General features: G+C 45.6%; 1 protein-coding gene across 1 annotated transcript in view; it reads right to left on the bottom strand.

Annotated features, from left to right (window-relative positions):
- LOC126251390 (serine/threonine-protein phosphatase PP1-alpha-like) overlaps positions 1-21,955 on the bottom strand; it is a 610,425-nt gene that overhangs the window by 388,158 nt on the left and 200,312 nt on the right. Inside the window, exon 2 of the mRNA XM_049951784.1 lies at positions 6,619-6,824. Within this exon, the coding sequence (XP_049807741.1) occupies positions 6,619-6,824 (206 nt within the window). The remainder of the gene's footprint in view (positions 1-6,618; positions 6,825-21,955) is intronic.

Raw genomic sequence — 21,955 nt, 5'->3', positions numbered from 1 at the left:
AACGCCGTGCTGGATCCCAACGGCCTCGTATCACTAGCAGTCGAGATGACAGGCATCTTATCCGCATGGCTGTAATGGATCGTGCAGCCACGTCTCGATCCCTGAGTCAACAGAAGGGGACGTTTGCAAGACAACAACCATCTGCACGAACAGTTCGACGACGTTTGCAGCAGCATGGACTATCAGCACGGAGACCATGGCTGCGGTTACCCTTGACGCTGCATCACAGGCAGGAGCGCCTGCGATGGTGTACTCAACGACGAAACTGGGTGCACGAATGGCAAAACGTCATTTTTTCGGATGAATCCAGGTTCTGTTTACAGCATGAAGATGGTCGCATCCGTGTTTGGCGACATCGCGGTGAATTCACATTGGAAGCTTGTATTCGTTATCGCCATACTGGCGTATCACCCGGCGTGATGGTATGGAGTGCCATTGATTACACGTCTCGGTCACCTCTTGTTCGCATTGACAATACTTTGAACAGTGGACGTTACATTTCAGATGTGTTACGACCCGTGACTCTACCCTTCATTCGATCCCTGCGAAACCGTACATTTCAGTAGGATAATGCACGACCGCATGGTGCAGGTCCTGTACGGGCCTTTCTGGATACAGAAAAGTTCTACTGCTGCCCTGGCCAGCACATTCTCCAGATCTCTCACCAATTGAAAACGTCTGGTCAATGGTGGCCGAGCAACTGGCTCGTCACAATATGCCAGTCACTACTCTTGATGAACTGTGGTATCGTGTTGAAACTGCATTGGCAGCTGTACCTGTACACGCCATCCAAGCTCTGTTTGACTCAATGCCCAGGCGTATCAAGGCCGTTATTGTGGCCAGAGGTGGTAGTTCTGGGTACTGATTTTTCAGGATCTATGCACACAAAATGCGTGAAAATGTAATCACATGTCAGTTCTAGTATAATATATTTGTCCAATGAATACCCGTTTATCATCTGCATTTCTTCTTGGTGTAGCAATTTTAATGGCCAGTAGTGTAAATGTCCTTGTGAGTACTGAGAGGGCATTTTAATATGCACGCTGCTCCAGCCATGCGCTTGCATATCGCCATATTCCAAGAGAGGGATGACTGCATGTTTTCTCGCATCACGAGAAACATAGGGAGTATTTATGGGGGAAAATAAATCAGCAAAGGCTTAATTAGATTTTATAGGAATGTCAGTGGGTGAGCCGGCCGCTGTGACCGAGCGATTCTAGGCGCTTCAGTCCGGAACCGCGTTGCTGCTACGGTCGCAGGTTCGAATCCTGCCTTGGCCATGGATGTGTGTAATGTCTTTAGGTTAGTTAGGTTTAAGTAGTTCTAAGTTCTAGGGGACTGATGACCTCAGATGTGAAGTCTCATACTGCTCAGAGCCATTTTTTTTTTTTTTTTTTTTGTTGCATGTCCGTAGTGATTTCCAAAATCTTTGAACAGGGTACACTCGCCCCTTCACGTTATTGTGACACTGTACTCATTCCCATGCCCGTCGTTTCAGGTGTGCGTGCTTCACTGACTTCATTTTTATGGACGGCAATGCGCGACCGCACAGATCTGCGCTGCTGGAGGAGCTCTTGGAACGTGAGTATATTCGACTAATGGGCCGGCCTACCCGTTTTACCGACTTAAAACTCGTTGACCACGTGTGGGATGTGTTGGGGAGACGCATTGTAGCTCGTGTTCATGCCCCAACGGCCATCCACCAGTTGTGAACAGCGGTGGAAGAGGAATGAAACGTCCTACCACAAGAACGCGTACAAATATGGATGGCAGTATGACAGCACGTTGCAGATCATACACGCAGTCCGTGGTTAACACACACCCAATTAAGAATGATGTCTCGCCTTTTCTAATGTTGAGGAAATCTTCATAAATCGCGATGACTCGACAGCAATTTTTGTGCCAGCGTCATTTCTGTTCGTCCTATTGAGTATTTCTTTCAGTTTCCTCCTGTACTGTACTGTACTGTACTGTAGCAATTCTTTGTACGTGTTCTCCAAGTCCCATCGAGCAATGTACTCGTAATTTGGCAGTGAGACAGCATTAGTCTGTAAGTTTTCCACACAGAAATCAATGCCTCCTTTAGCACTAGCGAGTTTAGAGTCATCTAGTGGCCAATTACGCGTATTTAGGAGTGTCCGGATATTTTTGGTCTGATAGTATTTCTGGAGATTAGTTTTTTTCTCATTTAACTAGTTTCGGGCTTAGGTCCTTCATCAGACGGAGCGACAATTTCTCGCATAAATTTCCCATATTATCTCGAGGAAAAATTTAAGTTTTATAATACAACACAGCGGTCTTCTTGCTTGATGTGTTCGATGCTGAACCATGAGCCAGGAGCTGCCATTCCTCCACAGACATTCATACGCTTTGCAGTTAAGTGTGAGTGTGAGGGTGAGTGAGTGTGTGTTGTCAACAGCAGACAGGGAATTCACGGTTTGATCAATATCTATGTAGAGTTAAAAATACGAGTAAGTGTGATATACATGAAATTTATGGTCTACAAGACAAATTGGATTTATTAAAAATTATTGAATATTTACCATACTCAGTTCATCCATTATTAAAGTTATATTTTAAAAACGCTGTGTAGAGAGAACCACTGCTCAGAATGACGTCAAATTTGCGCAGGAACTTATTTACATAGAGGGAAACGTCATGGAACAAAAACTTTACTAGTAGGTAGCGCTGTAAGCGTCTTGACGTTCATGGGATTGGCCACAAGTCGCAAATGAATCGCAATACGACGGATGTGGTTTGAGTTGCACATTACACCATTCGACTGCACAAGTTTGACAATCAACAATAGTGGCGCAGTTAGTAAGGTAAGCCCATGCACCACAGCATGGTTGTACCATATCGGGTACGAAAAAATCGTTTTCTAATTGTCCTTGGGCCAAGAACCGGATAAGAAGCAAAGTTACATGCGATTTTTAACAGTCTTGAGACTGGCGCAAAGCATGTTCAGTATGCTGTCCACCGTTTTCTGCCATAAGTTGAAATCGAGCAATAGCATATTCCACAACAGTGTTTCAGGGGTCACATTCAGAATGCGTTGCACAATGCTTACTATCAGTTCAGCTACGTTCGCAATTGGACCACTGAACATGTCTTTCGTATAACTCTACAGCCAGAAGTAACGTGGATTAGTATCAGGTGATCTGGATGGTTGGTTGGTTGGTTGGTTTGGGGAAGCAGACCAGACTGCGTGGTCATCGGTCTCATCGGATTAGGGAAGGATGGGGAAGGAAGTCGGCCGTGCCCTTTCAGAGGAACCATCCCGGCATTTGCCTGGACTGATTTAGGGAAATCACGGAAAACCTAAATCAGGATGGCCGGACGCGGGATTGAACCGTCGTCCTCCCGAATGCGAGTCCAGTGTCTAACCACTGCGCCACCTCGCTCGGTGGTGATCTGGACGGCCAGGCTGTAGGGAAATGACGGAATTCTGAAATGCCTGTGCTGCAGCCGCTTCGCTGGCTCTGAAACCTGCGGAGGAGCGCCATCTTGCATAAAAATGATCGTATTCACATGTCCATGTTGTTGCTGGGTTGGTATGACTTTGGTTTGCAAAAGCCCCTCAAGATGTTTACCAGTTACGGTAAAGGTAACAGGGCCCCCACGACTCATCTTTTCGAAAAAAATACGGCCCTACGATAAACGATGCCGTCAACCCGCAACACACAGTCACCTTTGCAGACTGACGTGGTACCGGTTAATGTGGGTGCAAATTTTCAGTCGCCTGTATTCTGTAATTCTGCATATTTTCATGTCCTTGGAGGTGGAAATGAGCTTCGTCTATCCACAGAATGTTCCATGACCATTCATTGTCCTCTTGCATGCGAGCAAGAAATTACAGATCCCACGTTTGTCTTGCTGGAAGGTCAGCAGGAAGCAACTCCTGAACATGGATGATTTTGTACGGACAGCAATGCAGGATGTTCCGTAGGATTTTATGCACCAAGCTCGCAGACACGTTGAACGTTCACTGCATGTTTGCACACCACCGCTCGACCCCTCTAGCAATGCTGTGACCTCTTTCTGCTTCATTTCACTTCAAAAGAACCTGTCTTTTCGAATTTGGTATTCATTTTCTCCAGATCTTTAGCAGACTTCGGACCAGTACCTTTCTGCATACCCTTGAGTGTCCTTAACTTCTGCAGGGTTACTGGCGCATGGTCACCGTTCTTGTACAAGAGCTATACCAGCAGCGCGCGATCCTTCATGGAGACAGTTTTGTTGGATGTCTCTGACGCAAACATGAGGAACAGCCTTGTGAAGCGCATCCGTTTGTGTGCATATTCTGACGCTTACAGCGCCATATATTGGTCATATTTGCGTTCGTATTTTTTTTTCGTGACGTACGCCCATGCATCAATAATATTATGTTCAGACCTGACCTCATTGTAAACAGTAGTTCTCTTTCTACAGGGGTTTGGGATTGCAACTTTAATTCTGGACACGCTGTAAATAACCCTAAATGTCGTATACAAACTGGTATTTCTTGTATCTTGGTTTTGTTACTCTTGGTAGCAGACATGAAAGAGAGTGGTTAAATACGTTCGGTACCCAATAAAAGTATTCCATCCTCTTCCGCCATATTCATCAGCACCTTAATCTACACCACCTCCTCCCCCTTACCCAGTGTGGCTTCAGACCCTCCTTCTCCGCTGAAGACCAACTTCTTAACCTCCTTCATCTTCTGTCCCTCCAGCTTAACTCCCGTCGCTCCACCAGTTTTGTTTCCCTCGACCTTCAAAATGCCTTTGACCGTGTATGGCATCCTGGTCTCCTCTTTAAACGCCAAACCTACACCCTGCCTATCAATTTTGTCCATCTGGTCGCTTCCTTCCTCTCGCACCGTCCTTCCTATGTCACCTTCCACAACACCAACTCCCATATCTTTTATCTCATCGCCGGCATCCCCCAGGGCTCTGTCCTCTCCCATCTCCTTTATCTCTTGTATATGGCTGATTTGCCCAAGCCACCCCCACTTGTCCGCCTCCTCCAGTATGCTGATGACACAGCCTTCCTGGCTCTCTATCCTACCCTTCAACGGTCCCAACGCACCCTCCAAACCCACGTTGACCAGTTCACCACTTGGTGTAACTAGTGGTTCCTCCATCTCAAACCCCTCCAAAACCCAGGCAATCATCATAGGCCTCACCATCTGCTCCTTCTGTCTCCATGATTTCTACCTCACCCTTTATTGTCGTCCCATCCAGCTCACCCCCACCCTGAGACACCTTGCCCTCACCCTCGACCATCACCTCACCTGGACCCCTCACCTCCTGACCATCCAGCAGAAAGCCCATTCCCGCCTCCGCCTCCTGAAACTCCTGTCTGGCCAGACATGGTGATTGCATCCTTCCACCATCCTCCACACCTACAAATCCCTCATCCGTCCTATCCTCTGTTATACCAGTGTTGCCTGGATCTCCCCACCCACCCACCCACTTTTACAAGGCCCTCCAAATCATCGAACGCCATGTGCTCCGTCTTGCCATCTGTATCCACCTTCCTTCCCCAACACGGCTCCTGTATGAATTCATCCCCTTCACCCACCTCCTCCTTTACCTTCAACATCTCCGACTCCTTTACACTGTCCACAGGCTTGATCCCCACCCCTCCACCCCCTGGTTTCCTCCTTCCTCTCCATTCCCCACCCGTTGCCACACCCATACCGTTGTATTCCTCCCTCTCTCCACCTCCACACCCTCCATCTCTTCATCAGGGCAATTTCCAGCGCCTCCCCCTCCCGTCTGATGAACTTCACCATGACATATACCCTTCCTTCCAACTATAACCTTGCCTTGTCCCCCTTCCCCAGGGCCCCATTTTTCCCCTCCCCTCCTCCTCCCAGAGCGGCTTTCCCTCCTCCCCCCTGAGACCCTGCACCCCATCCTCGCCTCTTTCCCTCCCATGTCCCTCCCTCCCTGGCCCTCTTTGGCGCCCCACCCGCCCATCTCCCCCCTCTCTTCCCCTCCCTCCCTTCTTCCCTTCTCCCTCTTCTCCTTGTGCCTGGCAGATCCTCCATTATGATCATCGTCATCAGTGTGCCATGTCAGAGTTGTGTTTGGTGCTGTTCTCCTGTGCGTCGAGAGGTGTGATTTTAATTGTGTGCTGGCCTTCTACTTAGTGTTACTGTTAGTGATTGTTATGTGCTGCGGCATCCAATGATACTTTTATGCTCCGGTCATACTGCGCCTTGTGTTCTTTTAACTGTCTCACTGAGTGGTTTATTGTTGCGCTACTTTTTGACAGTTTTTATCTCCATTTTACAGTCGCCCCTTTTTGTCTATTGTCTTCCATAATGTTCCCCTTTTTTATATCTAAGTCCACCACGTTTTCTCCTTTATGTTATTTTTAAATGTCTTCCATTGCATGTTCTATGACTTTCGGCTGAAGAGCAGCGAATATGCTTCTGCCAGTCCGCCCCGATGGGGAATTTAAATGCAATAAAGAAAAAAAAAGAACTATGGAAGCTGCACTCATGGAAATGCAGCGATGCTTTAGCTGTATCGACAGCCTTATAGCACTGTATGAATATCGGTAGTAATTCTTCAAAATACCGATCCCACGTGTTATTTGGGAAGCGGCAGCAGCTGCGGGACTGACCTGTCGACGTAGTCGCCGAGGAAGAGGTAGTTGGCGGCGGGCGGGTGGCCCAGCTTGTCGAAGTGCCGCAGCAGGTCGTCGTACTGGCCGTGGATGTCACCGGCCACGTTGACGGGCGCCTCCAGCTCCAGCAGCATCGGCTGCTGCAGGAACAGCTCGCGCGTCGACAGGCACAGCGTGCGTACCTGCCACTCCGCCAGCGATGCCTGCACGCAAACACATACACACTTTCCTCATCATCCTCTCTAACTTCTACACGGTCCACCAAATCTCTGCACACCAAATACAAAATTTTGGGTCTATTCAAGATCATTACAAAGAAGAAGAAGCTTGAACAAAAGTTTTGGACTGAAATTTCGTTCATAAATAAGGAGGCTTCTGCGGCTGGTGTCAACATAATTAAAAATCTGTGTGTACTGCTGTAACGTAGAAAAATTAATCTGAATATGAAAACGCGGTACGCGATCTTAGTGTGTCTTGCCCTGTACCTGATGAGAGAGCTTTTTAATTCTCTCATGAACACAGCTGTCTCTGTTCTCAGGGGCACCGCGAGCTAGCTATCGCGTGCGTATGTACCGCACCGTAAAAATCTCAGTTCAATACTTTAAATACTTTTCGAAATATTAAATTTTACCTATAACCCATAATAACTTTCCTGGTGTTATGAAACTAAGCTACGGTCTGTATCGTATTCATCTATAGTATCAGTTGCGACTGTAACAAAAAGGATTCAGTTCATAAAAGTTATTTTTTTCTACACTTTCCTTTGCTTTCAATGCAATAGCTGCTGACGCAATAGTAACCATTTCCAAAATTATTGTTTAGTTATTCTTTGTTGTGTGAATGTTGTGGAGAGAGTGAGAGAGTGTATGGAGGACATATGTAAAGTGTGGGTGTTTTATTTTATTAAAAACAGTGTAAAATGTATCGTGGGAAAGTTCCTGTGTAATTATGAACCATGAACGTATGTCCTAGTGTACATGCTTTTGTATAAAAGCAGCCACAAGAGAAGTTTGGAATTGAATCAATTACTATTTCATTTCCAGGAAAAAGCCGTATTTTGTTTTCTTAAAATTAAACTTGTTTCGTAAAATTAGAATCTCTTTTATAAATTGCTCTCTGTAATTCTATTGGATGACTTAGGGAGTACCGCAAATGTTTGAGAACGCGAGCTGTTCCAACAGGCTCCCTAAAACATCAGCCAACAGGAATTAACCATCTTCCGTGCTTTGTGGAGGGGTTTGTGATAAGGTTCTGTGACTCTAACAGTCAGTCAGGAACCTTCTTGCAGTGCACTCCAATGTTAGACCGCTCTACACAAATTTGTTCCAAGGTGGAAAAAATCTTACGTTTTGTCGCCCCTCGTATCTTAAATGTAAAGCAGCTGCAGTGTTGAAAAATTTGATGGAAGTCAGCATATTTTAAGTGGTTTTGTGTGGAAGTTGCACGTGAACTTTCTTGCCGTCTTAAATTCCGCGTGGCGTGTTTCGTGAACATCATGACATATTATGGCGAGCACTTCTTCATAGGAAGACGACTGAACGACTTGGCGTAGTACCTCGTGCACAACAGTGGGTTAGAGATTGTCGAGTACGTTAAAATCATTTTGCTCAGAATGATAAACTTCTGGCTGCTTCCGTGTGGAGAGCTTGTCGTCATAACAGTTATCAGCTCGCACCAACAGTACATTGAATAGCCAAAGAAACTGGTACACCTTCCTAATGTCGATAGGGCTCCCGCGAGTACACAGAAGTGCCGCAACGCGACCTGGCATGGACTCGACTAATTTCTGAAGTAGTGCTGGGGGGAATTTACACCATGACTCCTGCAGGGCTGTCCATAAATCTATAAGAGTAAGAGGGGGTGGAGATCTATTGCACGTTGCAAGGCATCCCAGATAAGTTCAATAATTTCCATGTCTGGGGAGGTTGGTGGCCAGCGGAAGTGGTTAAACTTAGAAGAGTGTTTCTGAAGCCACTCTATGTCAATTCTGGACGTGTGAGGTGGTGCATTGCCCTGCTGGAATTGCCCAAGTCCGTCGGAATGCATAGTGGACATTAACGGATGCAGGTGATCAGACAGGATGCTTACGTACGTGTCACCTGTCAGAGTCGTATCTAGACGTATCAGGGGTCCCATATCACTCCAACTGCACATGCCTCACACCATTACAGAGCCTTCATCAGCTTGAACAGTCCCCTGCTGACATGTAGGTCCATGGATTCATGAAGTTGTCTCCATACCCGTACACGTCCATCCCCTCGATACAATTTGAAACGAGACCCGATCGACCAGGCAACATGTTTCCAGTCATCAACCGTCCACTGTCTGTGTTGACGGGCCCAGACGAGGCGTAAAGTTTTGTGTCGTGCAGTCATCAGGGGTTCACGAGTGGGCATTCGGCTCCGAAAGCCCATATCGATGATGTTTCGTTGAGTGGTTCGCACGCTCACACTTGTTGATGGCCCAGCATTGAAATCTGCAGCAATTTGCGGAAGGGTTGCACTTCTGCCACATCGAACGCTTCTTTTCAGTTGTCGTTGGTCCCGTTCTTGCAGAATATTTTTCCGGTCGCAGCGATGCCGGAGATTTGATGTTTTACCGGATTCCTGATATTCACGGTACACTCGTGAACTGGTCGTAGGGAAAACCCCCTTCATTTCTACCAAGGAGACGCTGTGTCCCACCGCTTGTGCGCCGACTGTAACACCACGTTCAAACTCAATTAAATCTTGATAACCTGCCATTGTAGCCGCAGTAACCGATCTAACAACTGCGCCAGACACTTGTTGAGTTATTTAGGCGTTGCCGACCGCAGCGCCGTATTCTGCCTGTTTACATATTTATCTTATTTCTTTGACGCTTCAGTATAGTTTAACAGTAAATGTAGGCTTGACAGCCATTTACATGTTTTAGAGGCAATAAAGCCTAATTAGTTGAACTTGAAACATTTCCAAGTTAGTTATTTAGTATCCTGAATGCTTAAAATTTTGCGAACTTACTGATTCTGCCTCCAAGCTTGAGTTATGCGGCCATTGTTTGGCAGGGATTTAGTTCGTGTTTCGTCAATGCTGCTTTTCATAGAATCAGTGAGTATCTATCAAGGCAGAGTGAAAGGGATGGACAGCTTACCGAAGTAGGTGGATTGTAGTGTCACATAGGGATGAGAAGTTATAGCTCGCCCCGCCTCACTGGCGCTCATTCGTAAAGATAAGACAAGAACCAGCCAGAATCCTAAAAACAGCGAAATTACCCAAACATAACATCTTCGGGGCGAAAGAGTTCCATAGAAGAATAGGAGGAATGGAAGCATTCTGGTTCTCAAGGCCACGGTTTAACTAATTAATGAGAATCGAAAATGCCGGATTACTGAGTGACCACATCTAATAAGAATTTAGGAGTGACCCGACGGTGAAGGTTATTAATACGAGACGAACCTTAATCAGAGATTTCGGAATTGATCATATCACAGCCAGATAAATCATCATTGAAGTACCTAAGACCCATAAACTAAACTGCCCCACTAAGGTGTGTAGTTAATGAGATTGGTTCATCTATCCACGATATGGCTAGAAAACTAAGTCCTGTCGTAAGAAACGCAGAACTGTTTACGAAGGACTCCACTCACTTCGTCCTACTGACACAGGAATAGATCTCACAGAAAATGGATGTAACGGACTTCCTTGACATTAAGTTTCTCTTCATCAACATATCAATAGAAGAGACTATCAGCACCACTCACGAACGGATACCATCTGATGTGTGTCTCAGCAAGTGGTTAGCATCGCTGCATCTAGATAGTGGGGTCACAAGTTGGATTCCCACCACCATGTCGGTGATTTTCTTCGCTCGGGGACTGGGTGTTTGTGTTGCTTTAATCATGTCATCTTATCTTCCATCACAAAGATGCACAAGTCGTCTAGGTGCCGTCAAACAGAAAGACTGGTAGCACGAGGCTGAACAAACCCAGACGGGCTTCCCCAACCAGTAATGCCATACGATCATTTAGTTCATCGAAAATCGGTGATCTGGTGCTATAATGTTTGTGATCAACATGCTGCACCTAACGGGCTAAATATTAAGAACAGACGGACGGATTTTTTCATTCAAGTATTTGAGCGAACTGCTTTTAGCTCCGCAGAGTTCTGCTCACGCTGTCGGTTGTGATACGTGGACTACACGTTCATCATTTAGCCCCATGGAGAAGCATAGTTGCGTAGGCTACAGCAGCATATTAACAGTCTGCATACGAACGTACAGTTCACGTTATAACAGGAATCCTAATCATCCTGCTCAGAACCGGAGCGTCCTATACATACTGATTGCTCGAGCTCACCACATCAGTGATAACAACAATATCAAACAAGAACGGAAAAGTTGCTGACACCTTTATAATCAAACCATAAAATAATAACTACTAAATTCAGTAGGAAGTCAAATACGGAAAATAAATAAAGCAGCTCCCCTGGTGCACTTATTTCAAGGGAGTCACTGATGAAGTAAGCACGGTGCCTTGCAGAGGATGTATCAAACCGGCACAACAAATCGGCTCTAGTGGAGCATCAGCGTGATTGTGGGCAGGCTTTTAAGTTCCAAGAAGAACTAATATTCATAAGATGGCCGTGAATGCATACTTGCAAAACAAGGAAGACAACTGAAATCCTCACGCACCCTGAGAACTTTAACAGGGAGGGCGACTACAAGGTACCTGGGCCCTGGGTACCAGCGATCGCGGTACGACGGGCCGCGAGTGATCACAGAGCTGCGGCCAACTGCAGGAGAACACGCCCCACAGAAGCTTGTCGCTGGATCGTAGCGAGCTACCAATTACCAGCAGGCCTGTTACCCACAAATAGTGTGAGACATATCCCCTCCCTCCGTTCTTACACCGCCTCTGTCTCTGAATGTCTTACGTGCCGCAAGTCGTGCGTGGTGGGTAGTCCAACCGGACATCTTCCTCATGTTACACGACGGACTGATATGCTCTGTTACTGACTACGGAAATTGATAAATCATGGAATCCGGCACTTGCTGTAATAAACTCACAAAGACGTCGTCACAGCGCAGCCTACAATGATGCATCGATATGCCAACACAGATCGACTGTGGAGTCATAGATACAACTCGCGCATTATGCACGTCTCTGTCGCCGACCAACGTCTCTGGCGCATTTGCATCTGTGGCCGCATGCGCAGTCGCTCGGTACACGAGTATAAAGGGACGAAGCGAGCACTGGAGCGGCGCCCCCTCCCCCCCAAATTCTATGAGTGCCTCCAGATCCTTGAGCGTCATGCACTTTGCCTCGCCTTCCGTATACGCCTCCCGTCCCCCACGCGGATCCTCTATGGTCTGATTCCTTTCCCCCATCTGCTCCTATTCCTCGAACATATCCGCATCCTCTACACCTCCCGCCGCCTTGAACCCCCTCACCCCCTGGTTGCTCCTCTCCTCTCCTCTCCCATCCCCACCCCTGCCACGTCTTCACTGTTGTATCCCCCCTACCCTCCATCTCTAAACCCTACATCTCCTTTCCCAAGGTGGCTTCCATCAACTCCCCCTCCCGGATGATGCCCTCTCTCCCTCCATTTATCCCTCCTATCAACTCTGATCCTCACTCCCCCTCCTTTCCTCTGTCCTTTTCCCGGGCTCCCTCTCCCCCCCTTCCATCCTCTTTCTTTCCCACCTCCCCTCTCTTTGCCCCCTTCTCTCCGCCGAGTCCTTTTACATTTCCCTCCTCTACCTCCTCTCAATCCCCCTCGCGTCTGCCCTTCTCCCCCTTTATTAGTCCTCTCCCTCCTTGGTTCCCCCCCCCTTTCTCGTTTTTTTTCCTTCCTCCCTCCTTGTTCTTCCCCCTCCTCCAGGTCCCCCCCCCCCCGCCCCTCCCCATCTGCCTTTGGCTCGGGAGTGTCATCTTTGTGCCGCCACTTTCGTGCAGTGTTCTACAGTGCGTGTTTTACAGTGAGTGTTCCGTGCTGTGTTTTTTGGGAAGTGTTGCGAACGGTCATCATACTGTCGCTGGGTGTGCCTTTTATCTCTTGCGAACAGAAACCAGACTGTCGCCGTGTTTTTTTAATTGTGTGTGTTCTATGTTACTCGTCTGATTCCTGTGTTTTTTATTAATGTTGCCAACCCCTTTTGCTTTCTGAAACCAGACTGTCGCCGTGTTGTTTTAATTGTGTGTGTTCTATGTTACTCGTCTGATTCCTGTGTCTTTTATTAACGTTGCCAACCCCTTTTGCTTTCTGTTTTAACTTTCCGCATTTTTCCGCCATTTTACACTTGACGTCACCGTTTTATTGCCTGTTTTTCTTGTTTCTTTTCTTCTTCTGTTCTTTAAAATAAAAGCCTGTAAGCTGTAGAGCAGCGTACTAAGCTGCTGCCAGCCCGCCGCCTTCGGGGGGGAATTGAAAATCAATAAAGGAAAAAAAAAAAGGGAGCGGCAGTCTTGCGGCTCACTCTGAAGATGGCTGAACGTTATACGGCCGAAATATTAGAAGAAGAAGGAGATTTGTTGCGGCTGCACACCCGAAACTTAATGGAACATTCAGAGACTTTTCTGTTTTCGTGACTTATAATTGACGTGATTAATCCAGGATAGTCTAATATCCAGAAGAAGCCCCAATACCGTTGCTGATGTTCCTACGTTAAATCTAAAAGAACCCAGGCTCATTGTATTCAGTAGTTACGTTCGGTGTTTTCGTGTAAAGAAAACTACAGAAGATTTTTCACGCAACAAATTGATACCGTTCCTCAGCGACATTTCAGATAGTAGATGAGTACCATTATCCATCCACGACCAACACAGTTCCAAACTGAATGGTGCAGTACATAAGCATGCATCACATGCATATTGTAGCAAATGAATAATGGGACCAAGCATGTTTTCCATACAAATAAATAGGGGACATAGAGTGGCTCTTCGGCGTATTCCTTTCCAGGCAGAGAAGAGTCTGTACAAACTGTTGTCTTGCTTTCTAAATAGTTCTACGGTAGGTGAATCACCTAAAACGTACACCGCAAATATTGTGGAAATGAAAAGTGCTGTTGATGTGTGGTTTTCACAGAATGGATTGGTAGTAAAGGGTTCGTATTGTTAGCCAAGAAACAAGTTGTAATAATACTTAGAAAGGATATTTTTGTGCAAATATACACATTTTTAATTGGAATTAAACCTATTGACATGAAGAAACTAAAATTAGGATAAATTAGAAAACCAATGGTGTTTGTTGCATGATTCTAGTGCGAGTCGTTTACGAGGTATCGTATTTTGAAAAGTTCCCTCACCGAAACTTGTACAATACCTGTGATGGCACACACTGAAGAACAACATAAGTGCAAACACTAGTTATGTGGATTCTGACCAGTAACGAGACAACTGACCGCCACAGGCTGTGTTCAGAATGATCACCGTCAGCGGCAATGCACGCTTCCAGTCTGGTATGGTATGATTGCTGCACACGTGCTAGCATTTCAGCGAAGATGACCGAGCACTTTACATATCATCGGGTGTAGTTGGTATGTCCTTGCAGGCACCGTCTTACAGCTTTCCCCACAGGGAAAGTAAACAGGCGTCAAATCATGGAACTGAGCCGGCCAAGGTACGGGTCCTCTGCGTACGATCCAACGATATGGAAACAAATTGCGAAGACGTGCTGTAGTATTACGTGCACTATCGGCTGGGCAGCACCATGTTGGTACCACAGGCTGCAACTAGTCTGCAGAGAAACTTTTAGCATCCGTGGAAGATGGTCTGTTAGGAGGCTGCGACACGTGATCATTAAGTGCTTCGTCTATGAAACACCGGCCTATAAGCTGATGGTTCACTATCCCACACCACAAGTTTACACTCCATGGTCACTGACATTCCACCTGACGAAACCAACGGGCATTGTCGGCAAATCAAAAGGGCTTGTTTCAGCGGTTTAGCTGGCCATGACGTAAATGTGGCTTCATCACTAAACAAGATACACGATACATCTGTCTTAAGGCCCATGCACAGAAGTTAATGCGATTCTCATAGTCGTTTCCGTCGAGCTCTTGATGGAGAGAGATGTGATAGGGATGGACCCTATGTCGATAGAGAATGCTAGCACACTTGCCTGACTAATGCCACTTCCTCGTGCGATTGTGCGGATGCAAAAGTACTTATCAAGTGCAACAGCAGCAATAACATTAATTTTCCCCTCTCCTGTCGTCACTTTTTTCCTTCTGTTAGATTGTCTAGCTGTTACATTACCACTTTCACATAACTGGTTGAAGAGGTTGATAAATAATTGACGATATGGTTGACGTCTATTGCGATATCTTGCGGCATAAACCGTACAAGAAAGAACTGCATTCTTCCTACACTTTCCACACACCATGCTCATGTCTGCTTTTTCTGCATTGGTATAGCCCATTGTCCACTCACGACGTACTACTTGGACTGTCTCACACTAAATGACTAGCAGATCGCAATGACCTCGAGGAACGCACAAGAATACTAAGCAAACATCACAAAATCTTCCTTGCTGCTACGCAGGTTGAGTGGCAGAGACAAGTGTCTGTGTGGAAACTTTTTAAAATGCGATATCTCGTAAACGACTCACACAATATAAACAGACATTGTTCAATTTAAAAAAGTGTAAGTCTGCAAAAACGCACTTAGTAAGTATTATTATAATTTGTTTCTTGGCTAAGAGTACGAGCCCCTGACTACCAATCCATTCATGAAAACCGCAAATCACTAGCACTTTCCATTTCCGCAGTATATGCGGTCACGATTTAGGTGATGAGATACATGTATGTATATCAGTCACAAATAATCAATCACAATTTGAGAAGAACAGTGTTGTTCATACGTACTATACTAAATGAAAAAAAAGACTTATTACCAATTAATAGAGCTGCCTGTAGCTTAGAAAGAAGTTCAATATGTATTAACAAAAATTTTGGATATTTTGTCCAATAACATAAAATGTCTGACAGAGAGAAAAGCAAGTTTAGAATCAAAATTAAACTAATTTCTTATGTAGAACTCTTTCTATTCAATAGACGAATTTTTGTTTAAAACCAGCTGAGTGATGAAAAAGTCTAGCTTTTAAGTGTAGCTGCTTAAGTAGGACTGAAAAATATATTAATGTTGAAACTATACATGTTTCGTACCCCATAAACTAATTCGTTCAAATTATGTGTGGAACTTGTAACAAACAAACTAACTAACTATTAAAGTGTAATAATGATGTTGGGGAGTTTACATGACAGTCTTCCGAAGAAAGGCGACGCAGTTTTCACGAAATCCGTATGCGTAAATTTAGAAACCCAGTACATGAGGAAGCTTGTGCAACAATTCTGCTGCCTTGATCGTGTATCTCGTGTAGGCATCATGAGAACAATATAAGAGATTACGATGCTTATCAAGGCTGCTCAATATACGAAGGGTATAGGACGGAAAATCACTGATATTGGTACGAAGTACTCTCTGCCATGATCAAAAGAGTGGTTTTCGGGCTGTATATGTAAATTTAAGTATGGATATGATTTCCTGATAGGACTACTATATTTTATAACGTTAATAAAGGTAGTCCTTGCCGTAAGGATGAGCGTTGAAATCGTCGCCATTCTCAGGTGGAAATGCTCCCCAGTTCGTCTTTCATACTCCTATCGGTGCGGTCTTGTTTTCCGATTGTGGCGCTAGAAGCTTTTATCAAGGGAGTTGTCTTCCTCCTAAGGCGCTCTCGCACGAGGGCTTACTTAGTCTGTTTAACTTGTCGAGTGCACTTGGGCACGCTCTTGCAGACTCACTCTCGCGTTTAAGCTGCAGCTTAGCTGCACGAGAGTACACAAAACGACAGGTCTTAAAATCTAGGCAAAGTGAAATATAATACCTCTTCCAGCCACAGCCGAAAATGTTCTCCTTTGGTCAAAAACGCTTCTGCCTCAACTGGAGTTCCTGTTTATACATTCGGCTGCTTTCCCATCTTATTTATCTAAAGTTTTGAAAGACTGTTAACCTCACTTGGGCAGATGAAGCTATTAGCGCAGGATGTAATGTAATGACATAAGTGGGACAGTGCATCAGAGCACTCGTAATACCTCAAGGAGGGTGGAAGAAGGTTTCACATCTCTCTTACGCCTGACTTCTGGAAAACAAGTTTGTTACAAGTGAATGTTATGTAACAAATAGTTCACATTGCAGTTTTTCAAGTCTTACAATGCGTTTACATCCTAAACGAAAGTGTGTTAAGTAAGGAGGCATTTTGAGCGATCTCTTTGCAAGTAGACGATCAGAATGTAACAAAAAGTTTTTGGAGCTGAGATATGAATAAGGAAGTAATGATTACGTAGCTCTAAAGGTGTTGAAATTCAGTTGGCATTGTGTGAAGCAGTACGGCTTTCACCTACGGCTCTTGTTTCCTTTTTGCACTTGTCCAACTACTCCAATGTATGCACATTAGTAGTACAGGTCCTCCGCTTCTACATCGTATTTCACCTTCATATGTACAGCTACCCTGGCTGCGTGCAGATAAGTGCACAGATTCCCATACACTCTATCTTCTCTGCTGTCTTATTAATGAATACTGTGCCTCACGTCTCTCCTCGATCTTAACGCTCTTATCTGAAAATCACGACAGAAACACCCGTTCCCGTCAGAGTAAAATCCTTCCTGACCCGCCCCAACGTTCAGCCACTTTCTGGAATACCTTCTCAGTGGCATGAACCCGTGTATGGAATAACTTCCGCACTATATTAGAAAACTGTATAACATCTCCGGCTTCAGAATACAGCTAAAGACATAACAACTAAAGCAACAAAAAGGTTGAGCATAGTTCCTGTACGTCCTCGTTACCCTTGTATACTCTTCTTCCCAATTTAAGAAACTAAGATGTAAAAGAAAGTTCTGTGTCAGAAACCCTGGTCCGATGTAAGAGGAGCCTGACGGTCCTAATCATATCATGCAGTCAGCTTTCAATGCCCGCCGCTATTTACGTTGTAAATAGGAGTGAAATTTGCGTCCTATTGCTCAATATGTCCTTGAAAGCGTTATGTATTTTTTTTCCTTTGAAACATAACATTTTGGCTCTTAAGATACAGGTCACTGTTTCCCGTGCGTCTGTGTATGACTTCAACCTTTCACTAACATTGGGACGTGTGTCGCACGATCGGTTCATTATCAGAGAACCAAAGGGAAGTTGCTACATATTATTACAGTGTGGCAATGTCCCAGTAGTAGAGGGAATCCCGATAATGGCTTGCAGAATTTTTGTAATAATAGATTTTTCTGTAGGTAGTGTTGTTTTCAAGTTTCACTGTTAACTCTCTGCTCCTAATTGTCGCATTGAATTAGTTGGCACCTGCAGATAGGAAACCTAATGAACAGATTTGCAAAGAGAGCTACTGTCGCGCCGTCCCGGACAGATCGTGTCAATGAATTGCACGCGTTTATTGGCGCTGGCCGCGTCACGAACGGTGCCCATGTTGGACAGCGGTATTACAGTTACAAACTTGAAGAGACGCTCTATCCGCGCTCTATCAACCTCCCTGCGTTGGAAAACGAAATAGCGGGAATCACTGTTTCGCGCTGTCATTTGTTACTACGACATTAAGTAAAATAACAATATACTAACGTCTCTCATTCTGAAAAGGAATTGGAAATGAAAGGGTTAACATGTTGAACTCAGTGCCTAGTCGGTTGTCAGAATTTATAAAAATGTAATGCTTTGTATTTCTATACAAATCTGACAGAATCTCATTTGTCTTAGTTTATTTCACTAAAGCATTAAGTACTTTTTTTTTTTTTGAGTCATCAGTCTTCTGATTGTGACAACCTCTTCATCTCAGAGTAGCACTTACGAACAACGTCTTCAATTATTTGTTGGATATACCCAATGTTTGTCTTTCTCTACAGTTTTTACCCTCTACAGCTCCTTCTAGTACCATGGAAGTAATACCTTGATGTCTTAACGGATGTCCGATCATGCTGTCCCAACTCCTGGTCAATGTTTCTCATATATTCCCTTCCTCTCCGTTTCTGCGCAGCATTTCCTCATTCCTTACCTTATCAGTCCATCTAATTTTCAGCATTCGTCTGTAACACCGCATCTCAAATGCTTCGATTCTCTTTTGTTCCGGTTTTCCCATAGTCCATGTTTTCAATACAATGATGTGTTCCAAATGTACAAAAATGGCTCTGAGCACTATGGGACTCAACTGCTGTGGTTATCAGTCCCCTAGAACTCAGAACTACTTAAACCTAACTAACCTAAGAACATCACACACATCCATGCCCGAGGCAGGATTCGAACCTGCGACCGTAGCAGTCTCACTCCAAATGTACATTCTCAGAAATTTCTGCTTGAAATGAAGACCTATGTCATAGCGGTAGACTTCTCTTGGCCCGGAATGCCGTTTTTTCCAGTTTTTGCTGTTTTTTATATTCTCCTTGCTCCACCCGTCACTGGTTTTTTGTTGCCTACGTAGCAGAATTCCTTAACTTGGTCTACTTAGTGATCGCCAGTCCTGATGTTAAGTTCGTCGATGTTCTAATTTATGCTTCTTCTCGTTACTTTCATCTTTCTTCGATGTACTGTCAAACTATATTCTGTACTCGTTAGACTGTCCATTCTATTCAATAGACAGTGTAATTCTTCTTCACTTTCACTGAGGATAGCAATGTCGTCAGCGAATCGTATCATTGATATCATTTCCCCATGGATTTTAATTCCACTCCTGAACCTTTCTTTTGTTTCCGATCATTACTTTTTCGTTGTGTATATCGAACAGTAGGGCCGAAAAACTACAAATATGCCTTACACCCTTTTTAATCTGAGCACTTGGTTGTCCATTCTTATTATTCCCTCTTGGCTTTTGGACATGTTGTATATTACCTGTCTCTCCCTATAGTTTATTCCTATATTTCTCAGAATTTCGAGCACCTTGCTCCATTTGACATTGTCGAACGCTTTCTCCAGGTCAATAAATGCTATGAACGTGTTTTGATTTTTCTTTAGTCTTGCTTCCATTATCAACCGCACCGTCAGAGCTGATTCTCCGGTGCCTTTACCTTTTCTAAAGCCAAACTGATCGCCATCTAACACATTCTCAGTTTTGTTTTCCATTTTCTGTATATTATTCCTGTTAGCAATTTGGACGCATGAACTTATAAGCTGACAGTGCGATAATTCTCGCACTTGTCACCTCTTTCAGTCCTCGGCATTGGGTAAATGATATTTTTTCCGAAGGTCAGTTTGTATATCGCCAGACTCATACATTCTACACACCGACGTGAATAGTCGTTTTGTTGCCACTTCACCTAATGATTTTAGAAATTCTGATGGTATTCCCTCTGTCTTATTTGATTTTAAATCTTTCAAAGCTCTTTTCCTGAGATAAACGTGTGAGGAAACAATATATCGCTCTTAACGGAACTAAATCGACAGATGTAAAGATAATATCCGGAGTACCGCAGGGAAATGTGATAGGACCGTTGCTGTTTACAATATACACTCCTGGAAATGGAAAAAAGAACACATTGACACCGGTGTGTCAGACCCACCATACTTGCTCCGGACACTGCGACAGGGCTGTACAAGCAATGATCACACGCACGGCACAGCGGACACACCAGGAACCGCGGTGTTGGCCGTCGAATGGCGCTAGCTGCGCAGCATTTGTACACCGCCGCCGTCAGTGTCAGCCACTTTGCCGTGGCATACGGAGCTCCATCGCAGTCTTTAACACTGGTACCATGCCGCGACAGCATGGACGTGAACAGTATGTGCAGTTGACGGACTTTGAGCGAGGGCGTATAGTGGGCATGCGGGAGGCCGGGTGGACGTACCGCCGAATTGCTCTACACGTGGGGCGTGAGGTCTCCACAGTACATCGATGTTGTCGCCAGTGGTCGGCGGAAGGTGCACGTGCCCGTCGACCTGGGACCGGACCGCAGCGACGCACGGATGCACGCCAAGACCGTAGGATCCTACGCAGTGCTGTAGGGGACCGCACCGCCACTTCCCAGCAAATTAGGGACACTGTTGCTCCTGGTGTATCGGCGAGGACCATTCGCAACCGTCTCCATGAAGCTGGGCTACGGTCCCGCACACCGTTAGGCCGTCTTCCGCTCACGCCCCAACATCGTGCAGCCCGCCTCCAGTGGTGTCGCGACAGGCGTGAATGGAGGGACGAATGGAGACGTGTCGTCTTCAGCGATGAGAGTCGCTTCTGCCTTGGTGCCAGTGATGGTCGTATGTGTGTTTGGCGCCGTGCAGGTGAGCGCCACAATCAGGACTGCATACGACCGAGGCACACAGGGCCAACACCCGGCATCATGGTGTGGGGAGCGATCTCCTACACTGGCCGTACACCACTGGTGATCGTCGAGGGGACACTGAATAGTGCACGGTACATCCAAACCGTCATCGAACCCATCGTTCTACCATTCCTAGACCGGCAAGGGAACTTGCTGTTCCAACAGGACAATGCACGTCCGCATGTATCCCGTGCCACCCAACGTGCTCTAGAAGGTGTAAGTCAACTACCCTGGCCAGCAAGATCTCCGGATCTGTCCCCCATTGAGCATGTTTGGGACTGGATGAAGCGTCGTCTCACGCGGTCTGCACGTCCAGCACGAACGCTGGTCCAACTGAGGCGCCAGGTGGAAATGGCATGGCAAGCCGTTCCACAGGACTACATCCAGCATCTCTACGATCGTCTCCATGGGAGAACAGCAGCCTGCATTGCTGCGAAATGTGGATATACACTGTACTAGTGCCGACATTGTGCATGCTCTGTTGCCTGTGTCTATGTGCCTGTGGTTTTGTCAGTGTGATCATGTGATGTATCTGACCCCAGGAATGTGTCAATAAAGTTTCCCCTTCCTGGGACAATGAATTCACGGTGTTCTTATTTCAATTTCCAGGAGTATATATATATATATATATAAATGACCTAGTAGAAAGCGTCAGATGCTCTCTAAGGCTATTCGCAGATGATGTCGCTGCAGAATGACCTGCAGAGAATTGATGAATGGTGCAGGCTCTGGGTCGCCCGTTGTGACCGAGCAGTTCTAGGCGCTTCAGTCCGGAACCGCGCCCATGCTACGGTCCCAGGTTCGGATCCTGCCTCGGGCATGGATGTGTGTTATGTCCTTAGTTAGGTTTAAGTAGTTCTAAGTCTAGGGGACTGGTGACCTCAGATGTTAAGTCCCATAGTGCTTAGACCCATTTGAACCATTTTCAGGCTCTGGCAGTTGACCCTGAACGTAAATAAATGTAACATATCGCGCATGCAAAGGAAAAGAAATCAACTACTGTACAGCTACACTATTGATGACAAACAGCTGGAGACAGCGTCTGCC

The sequence above is a fragment of the Schistocerca nitens genome, chromosome 4 (assembly GCF_023898315.1).
Source record: "Schistocerca nitens isolate TAMUIC-IGC-003100 chromosome 4, iqSchNite1.1, whole genome shotgun sequence".
NCBI classification, from domain to species: Eukaryota; Metazoa; Arthropoda; class Insecta; order Orthoptera; family Acrididae; genus Schistocerca; species Schistocerca nitens.
Note: the sequence above shows the minus strand (reverse complement) of the source record. Positions and strands in the feature narration are given on the sequence as shown.